Source organism: Panulirus ornatus, chromosome 4, assembly GCF_036320965.1.
Source record: "Panulirus ornatus isolate Po-2019 chromosome 4, ASM3632096v1, whole genome shotgun sequence".
In the NCBI taxonomy this organism is placed as follows: Eukaryota; Metazoa; Arthropoda; class Malacostraca; order Decapoda; family Palinuridae; genus Panulirus; species Panulirus ornatus.
In genome coordinates, this window is record NC_092227.1 from 38,681,535 (window position 1) to 38,703,421 (window position 21,887).

The 21,887-nt window shown below is 43.6% G+C and overlaps 1 protein-coding gene across 1 annotated transcript in view; it reads left to right on the top strand.

The window, feature by feature from the left end:
* LOC139764778 (protein arginine N-methyltransferase 9-like) overlaps positions 1-21,887 on the top strand; it is a 354,991-nt gene that overhangs the window by 73,781 nt on the left and 259,323 nt on the right. The window contains exon 3 of the mRNA XM_071691660.1: positions 3,993-4,134. Coding sequence (XP_071547761.1) covers positions 3,993-4,134 — 142 coding nt within the window. The remainder of the gene's footprint in view (positions 1-3,992; positions 4,135-21,887) is intronic.

Consider the following 21,887-nt stretch of genomic DNA (forward strand, 5'->3'; position numbering starts at 1 on the left):
AGACACTTCACATGCCCCCAGTATACCACTTTGTTCCAATTCACTCTACTCCTTCCACTCCTCTCACCCTCCTGTATGTTCAGGCCACAATCACTCAAAACCTTTTTCACTACATCCTTCCAACTCCAATTTGGTCTCCCACTTCTCCTTGTTCCCTCAACCTCAGACACATATATCCTCTTTGTCGATCTTTCCTCACTCATTCTCTCCATATGTGCAAACCATTTCAGCACACCTTTTGCTCTCTGAACCATGCTCTATTCATTTCCACACATCTTTTATTGCGTACTTGAACAAACCACCTCACACCACAAATTGTTCTCAAATATTTCATTTCCTACACATCCACTCTCCTCTGTGCAGCACTATTTATAGTCCATGCCTTGCAACCGTATAACATTGTTGGAAGTACTTTTCCTTCAAATATACCCATTTTTGCTCTCCGAGATAATGTTCTCTCCTTCCACACATTCTTCATCTCTGCCAAAACCTTCGCCCCCTCCCCCACCTTGTGACTCACTTCTGCTTCCATGGTTCCATCCACTGCTAAGTCCACCCCCAGATATCTAAAACACATCACTTCCTCCAATTTTTCTCCACTCAAACTTACATCTCAATTGATTTGTCCCTCAACCCTACTCTTCTTCACATTTACTCTCAACTTTCTCCCTTCACAAACTTTCTCAAACTCAGTCACCAACTTCTGCAGCTTCTCACCCAAATCAGCCGCTAGAGCTTATGATTGACTAACAACAACTGACAATTCCCAAGCCCTCTCATCCCCAACAGACTGCATACTTGCCCCTCTCTCCAAAACTCTTGCATTTACCTCCCTGACCATCCCATCCATAAACAAATTTAACAACCATGGGGACATCACACACCCCCGCCGCAAACCAACATTCACTAGGAACTAATCACTCTCCTCTTCCTACTCATACAAATGCCTTACATCCTTGTTACAAACTTTTCACTGCTTCTAGCAACTTACCTCCCACACCATATACTATTAAGACCTTCCACAGAGCAACTCTATCAACCTTATCATATGCCTTCTCCAGATCCAAAAATGCTGCATACATCTCCATCTGTTTTTCTCACATACATTCTTCAAAGATGACACCTGATCCACACATCCTCTACCACTTCTGAAACCACACTGCTCCTCTCCAATCTGGTGCTCTGTACATGCCTTCACCTTCTCAGTCAATACCCTCCTTCATAATTACCCAGGAATACTCAACAAACTGATGTCTCTCTAGTTTGAACACTCATCTTTATCCCCTTTGCCTTTGTACAATGGCACTATGCATGCATTCCGCCAATCCTCAGGCACTTCACCATGGTCCATACATACATTGAATATCCTTACCAACTAATCAACAACACAGTCACCCTCTCCTTTTTAATAGATTCCATTGCAATACCATCCGAACCTGCCACTTGCTGGATTTCATCTTCCACAAAGCTTTCACTACCACATGTCTCTTTACCAAACCAATTTCCCTGACCCTCACTTCTTACACCACCCTGACCAAAACACCCTACATCTGCTACTCTACCATCAAACACGTTCAACAAACCTTCAAAATACTCACTCCATCTTCTTGTCACTTCATCACTACCTGTTTATACCTCCCCACTTACCCACTTCACTGATGTTTCCATTTGTCCTCTTGTCTTACGCACGTTATTTACCTCCTTTTAAAATATCTTTTTATTCTCCCTAAAATTTAATGACACTCTCTCACCCTAACTCTCGTTTGCCCTCTTTTTCAAGCTTTGCACCTTTCTCTTGACCTCCTCCCACTTTTTTTTTTATACATCTCCCAGTCATTTGTACTCCTTCCTTGCAAGTATCACCCAAATGTCTCTCTTTTCTCTTTCACTAACAACCTCACTTCTTCATCCCACCACTCACTACCCTTTTTAATCTGCCCACCTCCCACCCTTCTCATGCGACATGCATCTTTTGTGCAATCCATCACTACTTCCCTAAATACATCCCATTCTCACCCACTCCCCTTACATCATTTGCTCTCACCTTCTGCCATTCTACTCTCAATCTCTCCTGGAACTTCCTTAAACAATTCTCCTTTCCAAGCTCACTTAATCTCACCACTCTCCTCTCCTCAACATTCTCTCCTCTTTTTGAAAACCTCTACAAATCTTCACGTTCGCCTCCACAAGATAGTGATCAGACATCCTTCCAGCTGCCTCTCTAAGTGCATTAACATCCAAATGTCTCTCTTTTACACACCTATCAATTAACACATAATCTAATAATGCCCTTTGACCATCTCTCCTACTCACATATGTATACTTATGTACATCTCTCTTTATAAACTAGGTATTCCCAATCACCAGTCCTTTTTCAGCATACAAATCCGCAAGCTCTTCACCAATTTCATTTACAACACTGAACATCCCTTGTACACCAGTTATACCCTCAACTGCCACATTACCCAGCTTCGCATTTAAATCACCCTTTCCCTATAATCCGTCTCGTGCATCAAAGCTGCTAACACACTCATTCAGCTGCTTCCAAAACACTTGCCTCTCGTGATCTTTCTTCTCATGACCAGGTGCATAGGCACCATTGATCATCCATCTCTCTCCATCCACTTTCAGTTTTCCCCACATCAATCCAGAATTTACTTTCTTACACTCTATCACATACTCCCACAACTGCATCAGTAGTGCTACTCCTTTCTTATCTCTTGTCCTCTCAACAACCTCTGACTTTACTCCCAAGACTTTCCCAAACATCTCTTCCACTTTACCCTTGAACTTTCTGTCACTCAAAGCCAGAACATCCAGGTTTCTTTCCTGAAACATACTTCCTATCTCTCCTTTCTTCTCACCTTGGTTACATCTACACACATTTAGACACCCCACTCTGAGCCTTTGGTGGAGGATGAGCACTCCCCGCTTGACTCCTTCTTCTGTTCTCATAAACCAATTTGTGGTTTCCAACACCATGTGATCTGTTTCAACCCCTTGTCAGTAAATCACTTTCTGTATACCAAAATGTTTCAATTCAGTCTGTCTTATGTACACATCTCGTTCCTCTGAATCTTCATGCTCTAACAACTCAAATCCTGTTTTGCTGTATTCTTCCATTTTCTTCTTGATTTTTCCCTCACCCATTCACTTTCCTCTTGAAACATTTATATCCTTTCAGTAAGTCATTGGTCTTTCTTTGCTCATCCTTTCAATGTGATCAAACAACGTAAGGACATGCTGTTCTGTTCTCTCAGTCATACTCCACTAATTATTGCACACCTTTCCTGCCTTTTCATTTATTGTAGAATCAACCCTTCTCACTTCATATATTGTCTTGAGACATTAAATTTCTAACACATTGAACTACTTCTGTTCTTTTGCATTTAGGGGCACAAGATTTCCAACCATGAAATACCGTTAGATTACTGTACCATAAAACGCACCCATTTTTACCATCACAGACAGTGACCTTCCCTAAGAAAACCATGGCTTTTACTTCCTCTCTCACCTTATTTTCACATTATTTCCCTATGCTTCCATCAGGCGCCTTTTAGTACTCCACTTTCCATTCAAACTTACTTACAAACAATTCTGTTTCATCCTCTTGCCAGACTTTATTACTTAATTTGTGTTCACATTGGCAATCAACTTTCTCCATTGATACACACTTCCAAATTTGTCACAACCTATTGATTTTGTCCCTGGAGTCCACCAACAGGGCTTTGTTATCTGCAAACAGCAACTGAATCCCCTCCCATGCCCTCATCCCTGATATACAGAAGACCTGCCCTTCACCCTGAGCATGCCCATCTTCACAAGGAAACCACATACCCTCCACCCCTCCTGCTCACACACAATCTTTTCTCTCCTGGTAGAAACTGCTCAGAGCATTTGATAACTTTCCATTGATCCCTTATATTAGTGTTTTAGTGATAAAACAATCTGTCATAGATTGATTTTAATACAACAGTATTTTTGTGTTACAGGTTGCGAGGCATCATCTTCAAAAGTTTGAGGAGTGCCATCAGAGAGGGGACATTGGCCAGAGCTTCTCACACTTATCTCTTGCTCTTTGCATTTTACCTCAACTTAAAGAAGAATATTACACTACCTATCTGAAAGTTTTTGGTAAGTATATAATATTCTTGAAAGAAGCAAGTTTTATGTATATTTAGCGCTGTAGTAGACACAATACAGTATATACCAGTACAGTCTGCCTTCAGCATGCTTGGCACTTGGTTCTTGCAACAGCACAACACTGTACACTTTTCATCCAAAGTGCTATATACTCAAAAACCAACTCCAAAGGAGAAATAAAAAACTGACCTTTGTCTCACACTTGAACAACCTTTATGTACATAAAGATCCCAAACATTTAGCAGACACGGCAGTCACGCATTTTTTTTTTTTTTTTTTGCTTTGTCGCTGTCTTCCGCGTTTGCGAGGTAGCGCAAGGAAACAGACGAAAGAAATGGCCCAACCCACCCCCATACACATGTATATACATACGTCCACACACGCAAATATACATTCCTACACAGCTTTCCATGGTTTACCCCAGACGCCTCACATGACCCGATCCAATCCACTGACAGCACGTCAACCCCGGTATACCATATCGATCCAATTCACTCTATTCCTTGCCCTCCTTTCACCCTCCTGCATGTTCAGGCCCCAATCACACAAAATCTTTTTCACTCCATCTTTCCACCTCCAGTTTGGTCTCCCACTTCTCCTCGTTCCCTCCACCTCCGACACATATATCCTCTTGGTCAATCTTTCCTCACTCATTCTCTCCATGTGCCCAAACCATTTCAAAACACCCTCTTCTGCTCTCTCAACCACGCTCTTTTTATTTCCACACATCTCTCTTACCCTTACGTTACTTACTCGATCAAACCACCTCACACCACACATTGTCCTCAAACATCTCATTTCCAGCACATCCATCCTCCTGCGCACAACTCTATCCATAGCCCACGCCTCGCAACCATACAACATTGTTGGAACCACTATTCCTTTAAACATACCCATTTTTGCTTTCCGAGATAATGTTCTCGACTTCCACACATTCTTCAAGGCTCCCAGGATTTTCGCCCCCTCCCCCACCCTATGATCCACTTCTGCTTCCATGGTTCCATCCGCTGCCAGATCCACTCCCAGATATCTAAAACACTTTACTTCCTCCAGTTTTTCTCCATTCAAACTCACCTCCCAATTGACTTGACCCTCAACCCTACTGTACCTAATAACCTTGCTCTTATTCACATTTACTCTTAACTTTCTTCTTTCACACACTTTACCAAACTCAGTCACCAGCTTCTGCAGTTTCTCACATGAATCAGCCACCAGCGCTGTACCATCAGCGAACAACAACTGACTCACTTCCCAAGCTCTCTCATCCCCAACAGACTTCATACTTGCCCCTCTTTCCAAAACTCTTGCATTTACCTCCCTAACAACCCCATCCATAAACAAATTAAACAACCATGGAGACATCACACACCCCTGCCGCAAACCTACATTCACTGAGAACCAATCACTTTCCTCTCTTCCTACACGTACACATGCCTTACATCCTCGATAAAAACTTTTCACTGCTTCTAACAACTTTCCTCCCACACCATATGTTCTTAATACCTTCCACAGAGCATCTCTATCAACTCTATCATATGCCATCTCCAGATCCATAAATGCTACATACAAATCCATTTGCTTTTCTAAGTATTTCTCACATACATTCTTCAAAGCAAACACCTGATCCACACATCCTCTACCACTTCTAAAACCACACTGCTCTTCCCCAATCTGATGCTCTGTACATGCCTTCACCCTCTCAATCAATACCCTCCCATATAATTTCCCAGGAATACTCAACAAACTTATACCTCTGTAATTTGAGCACTCACTCTTATCTCCTTTTGCCTTTGTACAATGGCACTATGCACGCATTCTGCCAATCCTCAGGCACCTCACCATGAGTCATACATACATTAAATAACCTTACCAACCAGTCAATAATACAGTCACCCCTTTTTTAATAAATTCCACTGCAATACCATCCAAACATATACATACCATCCAAACATATACATACCAAAATGACCTGACAAGCAACAGCTCTCCCAATCCCATTTTAGGATCTACCCACCAGACAGACACCCATCAGAAACTTCACTCCCGAGACATATACATGTTACATTTTCTCGTTTGCTCTCAGACAGAGTAGAGTTGAAAACAGTCCACCTTAAAAACTCTCCCAGTCTGACTTCAGAACTTAACCTACTTACCGTACACTGCAGTGTTGGTTCACTTTCCCTCTTCTATAGGTATTCATTTGATTTTTGCTCCCAAGAGCTGGCTTCTTGTGTGTCCCACCAATAGCAAGACCACGCAATTCTTAGCAAGCTGCTGCTTTACATTATTACTGTGTGGCCATTGGCAACTCAAGGGTGGACCATTTTGATAAATATTTTTTCACACACCTTGAAGCTTTGGTACTCAATACCAATTCATGTTTTTCTCAACAGCTATAATCAGGCACATTTTAAAAGACAGGTTTTCCACTTCTCTCAAAATTCATAAACACCATTCTCTTTTTTCACTTTCATGAACTTCTCTGTATTTGAATTAAGGACTTAATGTGGACTTTTGTCTCTGACTGAAGCCTCCAATTTAAAGAAAAGAACCCCATTCATCCTCCAGTCACCTTGTATGAACACATTATAAACCATTTTAGGTTACACATATAATGCACTCATTACATTACTTTCCATGCCAATATAGTCAAGTGCAAAAGCAACTCAAACTAAATTCCCTTAGGAATTTTTTTTTTTTTTTTTTTTTTTTGCTTTGTCGCTGTCTCCCGCGTTTGGGAGGTAGCGCAAGGAAACAGACGAAAGAAATGGCCCAACCCACCCCCATACACATGCCTTGATTCAATCCACTGACAGCACGTCAACCCCAGTATACCACATCGCTCCAATTCACTCTATTCTTTGCCCTCCTTTCACCCTCCTGCATGTTCAGGCCCCGATCACACAAAATCTTTTTCACTCCATCTTTCCACCTCCAATTTGGTCTCCCTCTTCTCCTCGTTCCCTCCACCTCCGACACATATATCCTCTTGGTCAATTTTTCCTCACTCATTCTCTCCATGTGACCAAACCATTTCAAAACACCCTCTTCTGCTCTCTCAACCACGCTCTTTTTATTTCCACACATCTCTCTTACCACCCTTACGTTACTTACTCGATCAAACCACCTCACACCACACATTGTCCTCAAACATCTCATTTCCAGCACATCCATCCTCCTGCGCACAACTCTATCCATAGTCCACGCCTCGCAACCATACAACATTGTTGGAACCACTATTCCTTCAAACATACCCATTTTTGCTTTCCGAGATAATGTTCTCGACTTCCACACATTCTTCAAGGCTCCCAGAATTTTCGCCCCCTCCCCCACCCTATGATCCACTTCCGCTTCCATGGTTCCATCCGCTGCCAGATCCACTCCCAGATATCTAAAACACTTCACTTCCTCCAGTTTTTCTCCATTCAAACTCACCTCCCAATTGAATTGACCCTCAACCCTACTGTACCTAATAACCTTGCTCTTATTCACATTTACTCTTAACTTTCTTCTTTCACACACTTTACCAAACTCAGTCACCAGCTTCTGCAGTTTCTCACATGAATCAGCCACCAGCGCTGTATCATCAGCGAACAACAACTGACTCACTTCCCAAGCTCTCTCATCCCCTAAAGACTTCATACTTGCCCCTCTTTCCAAAACTCTTGCATTCACCTCCCTAACAACCCCATCCATAAACAAATTAAACAACCATGGAGACATCACACACCCCTGCCGCAAACCTACATTCACTGAGAACCAATCACTTTCCTCTCTTCCTACACGTACACATGCCTTACATCCTCAATAAAAACTTTTCACTGCTTCTAACAACTTGCCTCCCACACCATATATTCTTAATACCTTCCACAGTTTTCATCATTAGGGAACAGAACAGTAGATGGCATTGTTCATCTTCTAGTGCCATGAGCCACATAGGCCAGAGCGACATCAACTGGTGCTAGGGGTGAGTGAGGCAACTCTCGGGCTGGAGATTGCCGGGCTGGGGTGGTTAGGCAAGGAGTTGACAGAGCACCACCACCTTCTGGCTCCTGACTGACTTTTCTTGAGCCCTCCACTGTCAGGCCAGTTGTTGGGAGGCCCCTTCAGAGTGGTGACAGCATTAATGCGGTGCCCTGAGTGCGAGCAGTGCTGCAAGTTGTGTCCACCGCATATCAGGGTGTTCGTGACTGTGACGAGTGACCGGTGGTCCACAGTGCTGTGGTTGTCTGGCAGTTCTTGTGTTGTGTGTGCCCTAATGTTTACTTATGTCTTTCTCTTTTACTGTTCTATTGTTAATAAAGGGATGAGGAAGAGCTCATTTTCATTTCTGCCTCAAGCTATCAAGGCAGTATGGAGGGACAAGGTGCTGTGGATCAATATGTGGCCTATGAACAGTTTGTCAGGAGGAAGTTGCACACCAGAGAGTCACCAGATGTGTACTTGGCCGAGCTGTGGTGCCTGGCATCCCTGTTCGGTGGGATAACTGACAAGGCCCTTTCCTGTGCTTTAATGGCTGGATTTCCAGCGAACGTTTGCCAGCTGCTTAAGGCAGGGTCACGCATGGAGGCTCTCAACTTAGACCAGATTCTGGTGCAGGCCAGGGCAGTCATTATGGATGACTGCCCCCTTGGATTATCGGAGATATGCATTGCCACCATGGAATCTGGCTTAGTGCAACATGTGTCTACCTCGAGCCAAAGGTGCTATGTTTTCAATATCCTGAATCATCTTGCCAGGGACTGCTTGGTTCACTGTTAGAACAATGCTTTGGGTGGAGAAACACAACAGAGTGTTAGATATCACCCTCAGCGTTATGTGAGGTGTTACTAGTGCGGTAGTTTGGGTCACATTGCCTCCATGTGCTTGGGAAACAAGCAAGGAGGGGAGGCATCTGCGCCAGCCTCCTCTTCCGGCAGTCAGAGAGTGAGGTGCTGCTGAGCATTGTGGGGGGTGTGGATGGCGTTCAGTGTCGTATGTTGGTGGACTGCAGGTGTTGGCAGAACATTGCCCATGTCTTGTGCTGCAAGACATGGAAGAAGGGTGCTGTCATCATGATTACATTGAGAGGGGCAGAGTGGTGGTGCAAGGGAACAGGCATTGGACACCTCCAACTTAGCAGCAAAGTTTTTACTGAAGTCTGTGTGCATGTGGCTGTTTCAAAGCTACTTGGTTTCATGTTTATCCTTGGTATAGGCTGCACCAAGGGATTGGAGGGGTTAGAGTTAATGTTCAAGGTGGTGTGCAGATCAGAGCAGAAGAATTGGCTATCTCTGCAGCTGCCAACACGGAAGTTAGAGTCAAAGAGCATGATTTCAGTGCAACAAACGACCTTGTGACAAATTCTTGTATGTGGTCAGAGGGCAAGGAGCCAGGTGGAGGCATACTCTGTGCTTCACCTGGTAAGAAATTTGTATGTATGAAGAGGAGCTGGTGAAGTGGATAGAGGACAGATGGTTGTTTTTGAACAAAGGAAGAAAGTACAAACCAGCCAAATGTCTGATTCCACTGATAGCGATAGTCCAGCATAACAAGGTGACGCCTATGTTGAATTTTAGAGAGCTCATCTCACACATTGATGCATTTATGGCTGACTCAGACATGTGTGCAGATAGACTGCAAAAGTGGCGCATGTAAGATGTGAATGTGTCGGTGATGGTCAAATGTTTTCGTGCAAATTAGGATCCACGAATCTTTGGCCATACCAGACGGTGGTATTCAAGGGTCAGAGGTATTATCTGAGTTGTTCAGGTTTTGGCCAAAGCGTTGCACTGCTGGTGATGAAAGCAGTGCTGAACTATGTACGGGCACAGGATCCAAATGTGAATATGGGAACATCAGCTTACATTGATGACATCCTAGTAAATGGAGACATTGTTGAGGCCAACTGTGTGGAAGAGCAGCTTCAGAACTTCGGGCTGGCAAGCAAGCCTCATGAATGGGTTGCTGATGGGCCACAAGTGTTGGGCCTGAGTCTGGGAGAGCAGAGAAATCTCATCTGGAAGAGAGGTAATTAGGTAGATGTGCCAAGTGAGCTGACATGTCGGTCAGTGTTCTGTTCTTTTATTGTGGCAAACTGGTAGGCCACTATCCTGTGTGCAGTTGGCTGTGAGTGGCAATGGCCTTCATCAAGAGGAGAGCTAATCACATCATGAAGAGGTTACGAGAATGGTGGGATGTCATGGGTGATGAGGCTAAGGTCTAGATAGATGCCAGTTCTCTAACACTTGGTGCACAGTTGAAGTTGACGGGCACATCATTGAAGACACTGACTGGTTGCATAAAGACTCCTGTCACATCAGCATGGTTGCGTGAAGACTCCCCGTCATATAACATGGCTGAGCTCGATGCAGTCATCAAAGGGTTGGTGTATGAGGAAAGTTGAATTGTTGACTGACTCCTTGAAAGTTCACTGCTGGATTTCAGACACCCTCTTAGGAAGAAGTAGGCTTTTAGACCAAGCAGTAATTGAAATGCTTATTCAAAAGAGAGTGGGAATAATGCTGTTGCTAGTTAAAGAGTGTGGTCTTCAGCTGTCAGTTACTCTTGTGACTTCTAATAACAACAAGGCGGATGGTCTAACACGTGTATCGCAATGATGGTTGAAAGTACCCGCAGCCAGTCTCCCAGCTGTGTGTGTGCAGCCAGAGTAGATGCGACCAGTGAGAAGATTGTAGGAGTACATCACTCTGCAAGACATATATGCATGAAATGTTCATTCTACTTTGTAAGGTGATTCAACCCAGCGGCCACGAGGCAGCAGATGCACTCAGTCATTGTTAGTTGTCAGGTGTGCCAGTCCATTGACCCAGCACCAATTAAGTGGCGGAAAGGAAGATTGGACATGGAGGGAGTGTGGCATAGAAGTGGCATGGACATTACTTACTCCAGTGGGCAGCTATACCTGACTCTCATTGATTGTGGACCATTGCAGTTTGCTGTCTGGCTCAAGCTGAGGTTTCAGACCAATGAATGCATCAATGAGCGGTTGGAGGCAGTGTTCTTTGAATATTGGATGCCAAAGGAGCTGCTTAACAGACAACAAAGCTTTTTGCAGCAAGCTGTTTGCTCAGTTTGCCTCACAGTGGTGTATACACCCCTATTTTCGATGTGCATGTGTTCCCCTGGGGAATGGCATAGTTGAAAGGTGCCATTGTACTGTGAAGGTCATATCTGTAAGGAAGGGCTGTTCAGGGTTGATGTACTTGTACAATCTGTTACCATGGGGTGACTGCTTGTTAACAACTGCCCCAGAAAGCATGCTGTGCAGGTACTCCGTCAGAGTTCATGGAGTGGACCCCTACAAGGAAGATGAACCATGTGTGGATGGCCCTTATCGAGCTGGAGATGAGGTGTGGTTAAGGCCACCCAATGTTTGATGTGATGGATTGTACTGAAGAGGCATCATCACTTGGTATGGTATCTGAGCAGGCTGTTGAAGTAAGTGGTGTACCCCCACCATGTCCGAGATCTTTGCAGTTATACCCCATTGGAATATCAAGTGAGGCCTTCACTAAAGACAGTGAGGATGAGGAACTTCTCATAAATCTTCCTGCCCAGGTTGATGTAGGAGCACTGACTGTGTGGTGCCAAGACATTCCTTAAGGGTCAGGAGGCCTTGGTGTATGGCATCTGTGATTAGGATATCAGAAGGGAAGTGTACTTGGCAATAGTTTATTTTCATTAGGGAGCCGAACAATAGATGGCATTATTCATTCCCTAGCTCCATGAGCCACATAGACAGGTGTGATTTCAGCTGCTGTTTCGGGGGAAGGGGGGGTGCTCAGGCCGGAGACAGCTGGGCCTGGGTGGGGAGGCGAGGAGTTGGTAGAGCGCTCCCGCCTTTTGGCCCCTGAGTGACTTTTTTTGAGCCCTCCATCATCAGGCCACTTGTTGGCAAACCCCTTCAGAGCAGGGATGGTGTCAATTTAGTGCCCTGAGTGTGCTCCAGGCTGTGTCCACTGCATAGCAGGGTGATTGTGACTATGATGAGCAGCCAGTGGTCAGTGCTGTAATTGTCCAGCAGTTGTTGCGTTGTTTGTGCCCTACGGTGTACTTGTGTCTTTTTCTTTTATTCTTCTATTGTTAATAAGGGGAAAGCAAGGGCTCATTTTCATTTCTGCTTCAGAAAACTGACTGGCCCTAGATTTGGACAAGAAAAAGTTCCTTAACATCCTATACAAACAAACCATCCACTCCATTGTAAAGTATCCCTCACCTGCTTAGACTTCCATCCTCTCAGTGGCAAATATAACAAGCTGTAAATCACACAAAATAATGCCCCCATAACAATCTTAGGCTGTCTAGTAACTAAAAACATTCAGCACCTACACAGTGAAACAGAGATCCTCCCAATGCGGTCCTATCTCAAAATGCATGGCATTCATTTCAATGCAACAGCATCAGACCCCCTCCCACCCTAACCACTCTTTAATTATCGACACCTAATTAGAAATAAAAAGCTTACCCTTGGCCCACACTTAAGTAACCTCCACCCACAGATCCCCACCCACAGGAAATATAACACTGTCTAAACACACATTTACTGAACTGACTTCATGAGTGCTATACAAATGATGTCCCAACTCACTCGGAAGCTCCAGCCAACCAGACACACACCCATCATACACCACACACCACAGATATGCAGGAGCCTTACTTTCCTGTCTTTACCCTGGACATCACGCTTCGCTACAACACTACTAACACTGTGTTAACATATCTAAAGACCCTTCATGCCATGATGCAACTACCATAAAGAAGACACCGAGCACTTACTACTCAGTTTTCTTTTAAGTCTCTGCACGTAAGCACTCACATCACAAATAGGCATACACTGTACATAGACACAGCATCACAACATCCTCTGAACTATGGTCCTAACTATTGGATGTGGCCAACTACCTGGGTGTTGCAGGAGCCCCATAAAGTAGAATGTACTCTAGGACCAGGAAGGTAAAAGGTGAGAGCAAATGATGTGAGGGGAATGGATTAGGAATGGGATGTATTTAGGGAAGCAGTGATGGCATGTGCAACAGATGCATGCGGCATGAGAAAGGTGGGAAGTATGCAGATTAGAAAGGGTAGTGAGTGGTGGGATGAAGAAGTAAAGTTGTTAATGAAAGAGAAAAGAGAGGCATTTCGATGATACAAGGAAGGAATGCAGTGACTAGGAGATGTATAAAAGAAAATTTCAGGAGGGTAAGGAAGGTGCAAGGGTTGAAAAAGAGAGCAAATGAGAGTTGGGGTGAGAGATTATCATTAAACTTTAGGGAGGATAAAAGGTGTTTTGGAAGGCAGTAAATAACATGTGTAAGACAAGAGAACAAATGGGAACATCAGTGAAGGGGGCAAATGGAGTGAGTATTTTGAACCTTGTTGAAAGTGTTTGATAGAGTGGCAGATATAGGGTGCTTTGATCAGGGTGGTGTGCAAAGTGAGTGTTAGGGAGAATAGTTTGGTTAAGAGAGAAGAGGTAGTGAAAGCTTTGTGGAAGATGAAATCTGGTAAAGCAGTGAGTGTGGATGGTATTGCAGTAGAATTTATTAAGAAAGGGGGTGACTGTGTTGTTGATTATGTGGTGAGTATATTCATTGTATGTATGGATCATGGTGAAGTGCCTGAAGATTGGCGGAAGGCATGCGTAGTGCCATTTTACAAAGGCAAAGGGGATAAAGGTGAGTACTCAACTTACAGAGGCGTAAGTTTGTTTAGTATTCCTCGGAAATTATATGGGAGGGTATTGACTGAAAGGATGAAGGCATGTACAAAGCATCAGTTTGGGGGAGAGCAGTGTTGTTTCAAAAGTGCTAGAGGATGTGTGGATCAGTTGTTTGCTTTAGAGAATGTATATGAGAAATACTTAGAAAAGCAAATGGATTTGTATGTGGCATATATGGATCAGGAGAAGGCATATGATAAGGTTAATAGAGATGCTTTGTGAAAGGACTTGAGAGTATATGGTGTAGGAGGTAAGCTGCTAGAAGCAGTAAAAAGTTTTTACCAAGGATGTAAGGCATGTGTACAAGTAGGAAGAGAGGAGAATGATTGGTTCCCAGTGACGGCCGGTCTGTGGCAGGGGTGTGTGATATCCCCATGGTTGTTTAATTTGTTTATGGATGGGGTTGTTAGGGAGGTAAATGCGAGAGTTTTGGCAAGAGGGGCAAGTATGCAGTCTGTTGGGGATGAGAGGGCCTGGGAAGTGAGTCAGTTGTTGTTCGCCGATGATGCATCTCTTTTGGCTGATTTGAGTGAGAAACTGCAGAAGTTGGTGACTGAGTTTGGAAAAGTGTGTGAAAGGAAAAAGTTGAGAGTAAATGTGAATAAGAGAAAGGTTATTATGTTCAGTACGATTGAGGGACAATTTAGTTGGGATGTAAGTTTGAATGGAGAAGAATTGGAAGAAGCAAAGTGTTTTAGATATCTGGGAGTGGACTTAACAACGAATGGAACTATGGAAGTGGAAGTGAGTCATAGGGTAGGGTAGGGGTCGAAGGTTCTGGGAGTTCTGAAGAATGTGTGGTAGGAGAGAATGTTTTCTCATAGAGCAAATATGGGTATGTATGAAGGAATAGTAGTTCCAACAATATCATATGGTGTCGAGGCATGGGCTATAGGTATTGTTGTATGGAGGAGGATGGGTGTGTTGGAAATGAAATGTTTGAGTACAATATGTGGTGTTAGGTAGTTTGATTGAGTAAGTAATGAAAGGGTAAGAGAGATGTGTGGAAATAAAAACAGTGTGGCTGAGAGAGCAGAAGAGGGTGTGTTAAAATGGTTTGGACATATGGAGAGAACGAGTGAGGAAAGATTAATGAAGAGGATATATGTGTCAGAGGTGGAGGGAAGAACAAGCAGGAGACCAAACTGGAGGTGGAACGACGGAGTGAAAAAGATTTAAGCACTCGGAGTCTGAACATACAAGAGGATAAGGGGCATGCAAGGAAGAGTGAATTGGAACGATGTGGTATACTGGGGCCAATATGCTGTCAGTGGAGTGAACCAGGGCATGTGAAATGCCTGGGCTAAACCATGTGGGGCCTGGATGTGGACAGGGAGCTGTGGTTTTGTTGCATTACACATGATAGCTAGAGACAGTGTGAACAAATGTGGCCTTTTTTTCGTCTGTTTTCCTAGTGCTACCTTGCTGAAGTAGGGGCTGGTGATGCTGTTTCCTGTGGGGTGGGGTAGTGCCAGAAATGGATGAGGGCAAGCAAATATGAATATGTACATATGTAAATATGCTTATGTATATATATGTATATGTGTATATGTTAATATGTATATGCATGTATATGTGCAGGTATTGACAATATACATGTGTATATGAGTGGATGGGCCATTCTTCATCAGTTTACTGGCACTACCTCGCTGACATGGGAAATGACGATCATATATAATAAAAAAGATAGGGGATAGGGGAGAAAGAATACTTCCCACGCATTCCTCATGTCTCATAGAAGGCGACTAAAGGGGACGGGAGCGAGGGCTAGAAACCCTCCCCTCCTTGTATTTTAACTTTCTAAAAGGGGAAACAGAAGAAGGAGTCACGCGGGGAGTACTCATCCTCCTCGAAGGCTCAGATTGGGGTGTCTAAATGTGTGTGGCTGTAACCAAGATGAGAAAAAACGAGAAATAGGTAGTACGTTTGAGGAAAGGAACCTGGATGTTTTGGCTCTGAGTGAAACAAAGCTCAAGGGTAAAGGGGAAGAGTGGGTTGGGAATGTCTTGGAAGTAAAGTCAGGGGTTATTGAGAGGACAAGAGCAAGGGAAGGAGTGGCACTACTCCTGAAACAGGAGTTGTGGGAGTATGTGATAGAGTGTAAGAAAGTAAACTCTAGATTGATATGGGTAAAACTGAAAGTTGATGGAGAGAGATGGGTGATTATTGGTGCATATGCACCTGGGCATGAGAAGAAAGATCTTGAGAGGCAAATGTTTTGGGAGCAGCTGAGTGAGTGTGTTAGTGGTTTTGATGCACAAGACCGGGTTATAGTGATGGGTGATTTGAATGCAAAGATGAGTACTGTTGGGGAATAATTGGTGTACATGGGGTGTTCAGTGTTGTAAATGGAAATGAAGAGCTTATAGATTTTTCTTTCTTCTTCTTTTAAACTATCCGCCATTTCCCGCATTAGCAAGGTAGCGTTAAGAACAGAGGACTGGGCCTTTGTGGAATATCCTCACCTGGCCCCCCTCTGTTCCTTCTTTTGGAAAATTAAAAAAAAGAAAAAAAAACGAGAGGGGAGGATTTCCAGCCTCCTGCTCCCTCCCCTTTTAGTCGCCTTCTACGACACGCAGGGAATACGTGGGAAGTATTCTTCATCCCCTATCCCCAGGGATAGGGGATGTGCTTAAAAAGGACTGGTGATTAGGAATACCTGGTTTAAAAAGAGAGATATACGTAAGTATACGTATGTAAGTAAGAGAGATGGCCAGAGAGCGTTATTGGATTACGTGTTAATTGATAAGCACGCGAAAGGGAGACTTATGGATGTTAAAGTGCTGAGAGGTGCAACTGGAGGATGTCTGATCATTATCTTGTGGAGGCAAAGGTGAAGATATTTAGAGGTTTTCAGAAAAGAAGGGAGAATGTTGGGGTGAAGAGAGTAGTGAGAGTAAGTGAGCTTGGGAAGGAGACTTGTGTGAGGAAGTACGAGGAGAGACTGAGTACAGAATGGAAAAAGGTGAGAACAAAGGACGTAAGGGGAGTGGGGGAGGAATGGGATGTATTTAGGGAAGCAGTAATGGCTTGTGCAAGGGATGCTTGTGGCATGAGAAACATTGGAGGTGGACAAATTAGAAAGGGTAGTGAGTGGTGGGATGAAGAAGTAAGATTATTAGTGAAAGAGAAGAGAGAGGCATTTGGACGATTTTTGCCGGGAAATAATGCAAATGAGCGGGAGATGTATAAAAGAAAGAGGAAGGAGGTCAAGAGAAAGTTGCAAGAGGTGAAAAAGAGGGCAAATGAGAGTTGGTGTGAGAGAGTATCATTAAATTTTAGGGAGAATAAAAAGATGTTTTGGAAGGAGGTGAATAAAGTGCGTAAGACAAGGGAACAAATAGGAACATCAGTGAAGAGGGCTAATGGGGAGGTGATAACAAGTAGTGGTGATGTAAGAAGGAGATGGAGTGAGTATTTTGAAGGTTTGTTGATTGTGTTTGATGATAGAGTGGCAGATATAGGGTGTTTTGGTTGAGGTGTAGTGCAAAGTGAGAGGGTTATGGAGGATGATTTGGTAAAAAGAGAACAGATAGTAAAAGCTTTTGAGAAGATGAAAGCCAGCAAGGCAGCGGGTTTGGATGGTATTGCAGTGGAATTTATTAAAAAATGGGATGACTGTACTGTTGACTGGTTGGTAAGATTACTTAATGTATGTATGACTCATGGTGGGGTGCCTGAGGATTGGCAGAATGCTTGCATAGTGCCATTGTACAAAGGCAAAGGGGATAAAAGTGAATGCTCAAATTACAGAGGTATAAGTTTGTTGAGTATTCCTGGTAAATTATATGGGAGGGTATTGATTGAGAGAGTGAAGGCATGTACAGAGCATCAGATTGGGGAAGAGCAGTGTGGTTTCAGAAGTGGTAGAGGATGTGTGGATCAGGTGTTTGCTCTGAAGAATGTATGTGAGAAATACTTAGAAAAAGAAATGGATTTGTATGTAACATTTATGGATCTGGAGAAGGCATATGATAGAGTTGATAGAGACGCTCTGTGGAAGGCTTTAAGAATGTATGGTGTGGGATGCAAGTTGTTAGAAGCGGTGAAAAGTTTTTATTGAGGATGTAAGGCCTGTGTACGAGTTGGAAGAGAGGAAAGTGATTGGTTGTCAGTGAATGTTTGCTTGCAGCTGGAGTGCGTGATGTCTCCATGGTTGTTTAATTTGTTTATGAATGGGGTTGTTAGGGAGGTGAATGCAAGAGTTTTGGAAAGAGGGGCAAATATGCTGTCTGTTGGGGATGAGAGAGCTTGGGAAGTGAGTCAATTGTTGTTTGTTGATGATACAGCGCTGGTGGCTGATTCATGTGAGAAACTGCAGAAACTGGTGACTGAGTTTGGTAAAGTGTGTGAAAGAAGAAAGCTGAGAGTAAATGTGAATAAGAGTAAGGTTATTAGATACAGTAGGGTTGAAGGACAAGTCAGTTGGGAGATAAGTTTGAATAGAGAAAAACTGGAGGAAGTGAAGTGTTTTAGATATCTGGGAGTGGATTTGTCAGTGGATGGAACCATAGAAGCAGAAGTGAATCATAGAGTTGGGGGACGGGGCAAAAGTTCTGGGTGTGTTGAAAAATGTGTTGGTTGAGGATGTTATCATGGAAAGCAAAAATGGGTATGTTTGAAGGAATAGTGGTTCCAACAATGTTATATGGTTGCGAGGCGTGGGCTATACATAGAATTGTGTGGAGGAGAGTGGATGTACTAGAAATGAGATGTTTGAGGACAATATGTGGTGTGAGGTGGTTTGATCGAGTAAGTAATGAAAGGGTAAGAGAGATGTGTGGTAATAAAAAGAGTGTGGTTGAGAGAGCAGAAGGAGGTGTTTTGAAATGGTTTGGTCACATGGAGAGAATGAGAGAGGAAAGATTGACAAAGAGGATATATGTGTCAGAGGTGGAGGGAACGAGGAAAAGTGGGAGACCAAATTGGAGGTGGAAAGATGGAGTGAAAAAGATTTTGATTGATCGGGGCCTGAACATGCAGGAGGGTGAAAGGCGTGCAAGGAATAGAGTGAATTGGAACAATGTGGTATACCGGGGTCGACGTGCTGTCAATGGATTGAACTAGGGCATGTGCATGTGAAGCGTTTGGGGTAAACCATGGAAAGTTTTGTGGGGCCTAGATGTGGAAAGGGAGCTATGGTTTCAGTGCATTATACGTAACAGCTAGAGACTGAGTGTGAATGAATGTGGCCTTAGTTCTTTCCTAGCGCTACCTCACATACATGTGGGGGGAGAGGTTTTTCATTTCATGTGTGGCGTGGTGGCGACAGGAATGAATAAGGGCAGACAGTATGAATTATGTACATGTGTATATATGTATATGTCTGTGTGTCTATATATATGTATACAGTGAGATGTATAGGTATGTATCTGTGAGTGTGTGGATGTGTGTCCATGTGTATGTGGGTGGATTTGGCCATTCTTTCGTCTGTTTCCTTGCACTACCTCACTGATGTAGGAGACAGCGACAAAGTATAATGAATAATAAATGAATTTATATTTATTTATTTACTTTGTCGCTGTCTCCTGCGTCAGCGAGGTAGCGCAAGGAAACAGACAAAAGAATGGCCCAACCCACCCGCATACACATGTATATGCATACACGTCCACACACACAAATATACATACCTATACATCGCAACATATACATATATATGCACACACAGACATATACATATATACACATGTACATAATTCATACTGTCTGCCTTTATTCATTCCCATTGCCACCCTGCCACACATGAAATAACAACCCCCTCACCCCGCACGTGCGCGAGGTAGCGCTACGAAAAGACAACAACATTCGTTCACACTCAGTCTCTAGCTGTCATGTATAATGCGCTGAAACCACAGCTCCCTTTCCACATCCAGGCCCTGCAGAACTTTCCATGGTTTACCCCAGACGCTTCACATGCCCTGGTTCAATCCAATGACAGCCCGTCGACCTCGGTATACCACAACGTTCCAATTCACTCTATTCCTTGCACACCTTTCACCCTCCTGCATGTTCAGGCCCCGATCACTCAAAATCTTTTTCACTCCATCTTTCCACCTCCAGTTTGGTTTCCCACTTCTCATTCTCTCCACCTCTGACACATATATCCTCTTTGTCAATCCTTCCTCACTCATTCTGTCCATGTGTCCAAATTGTTTCAAAACACTCTCTTCTGCTTTCTCAACCGCACTCTTTTTATTACCACACATCTCTCTTACCCTATTATTCTTACTCGATCAAACCACCTCACACCACATATTGTCCTCAAACATCTCATTTCCAGCACATCCGCCCTCCTCCGCACAACTCTATCTATAGCCCATGCCTCGCAACCATACAACATTGTTGGAACCACTATTCCTTCAAACATACCCATTTTTGCTTTCCGAGATAATGTTCTCGCCTTCCACACATTCTTCAACGCTCCCAGAACTTTCACCCCCAACCCCCACCCTATGATTCACTTCCACATCCATGCTTCCATCCACTGCCAAATCCACTCCCAGATATCTAAAACACTTCACTTCCTCAAGTTTTTCTCCTTTCAAACTTACCTCCCAAATGACTTGTCCCTCAGCCCTACTATACCTAATAACCTTGCTCTTATTCACATTTACTCTCAACTTTCTTCTTTCACACACTTTACCAAACTCAGTCACCAGCTTCTGCAGTTTCTCACCCGAATCAGCAGCCAGCGCTGTATCATCGGCGAACAACTGACTCACTTCCCAAGCTCTCTCATCCACAACATCCCTCTTTCCAAAACTCTTGCATTCACCTCCCATAAACAAATTAAACAACAATGGAGACATCACACACCCCTGCCACAAACCAACATTCACTGAGAACCAATCACTTTCCTCTCTTCCTGCACGTACACATGCCTTACATCCTCGATAAAAAGTTTTCACTGCTTCTAACAACTTGCCTCCCACACCATATATTCTTAATACCTTCAACAGAGCATCTCTATCAACCCTATCATATGCCTTCTCCAGATCCATAAATGCTACATACAAATCCATTTGCATTACTATGTATTTCTCACATACATTCTTCAAAGCAAACACATGATCCACACATCCTCTACCATCTCTGAAACCACACTGCTCTTCCCCAATCTGATGCTCTGTACATGCCTTCACCCTCTCAATCAATACCCTCCCATATACTTTCCCAGGAATACTCAATAAACTTATACCTCTGTAATTTGAGCACTCACTCTTATCCCCTTTGCCTTTGTACAATGGCACTGTGCAAGTATTCCGCCAGTCCTCAGGCACCTCAGCATGAGTCATACATACAATAAATATCCTGACCAACCAGTTAACAGTACATTCACCCCCTTTTTTAATAAATTTCACTGCAATACCATCCAAACCCATTGCCTTGTCGGCTTTCATCTTCCACAAAGCTTTTACTACCTCTTCTTTGTTTACCAAATTATTTTCCCTAACCCTCTCACTTTGCACACCACCTCAACCAAAACACCCTATATCTTCCACTCTCATCAAACACACTCAACATACCTTCAAAATACTCACTCAATCTCTTTCTCACATCAACACTACTTGTTATCACCTCCCCATTAGCCCCCTTCACTGAAGCTCCCATTTGTTCCCTTGTCTTACGCACTTTATTTACCTCCTTCCAAAGCATCTTTTTATTCTCCCTAAAATTTAATGATACTCTCTCACCCCAACTCTCATTTGCCCTCTTTTTCACCTCTTGCAACTTTCTCTTGACCTCCTGCCTCTTTCTTTTATACATCTTCCAGTCATTTGCATTATTTCCCTGCAAAAATCGTCCAAATGCCTCTCTCTTCTCTTTCACTAATACTCTTACTTCTTCATCCACCACTCACTACCCTTTCTATTCTGCCCATCTCCCGCGCTTCTCATGCCACAAGCATCTTTTGCACAAGCCATGACTGCTTCCCTAAATACATCCCATTCCTCCCCCACTCCCCTTACGTCCTTTCTTCTCATCTTTTTCCTTTCTGTACTCACTCTCTCTTAGTGCTTCC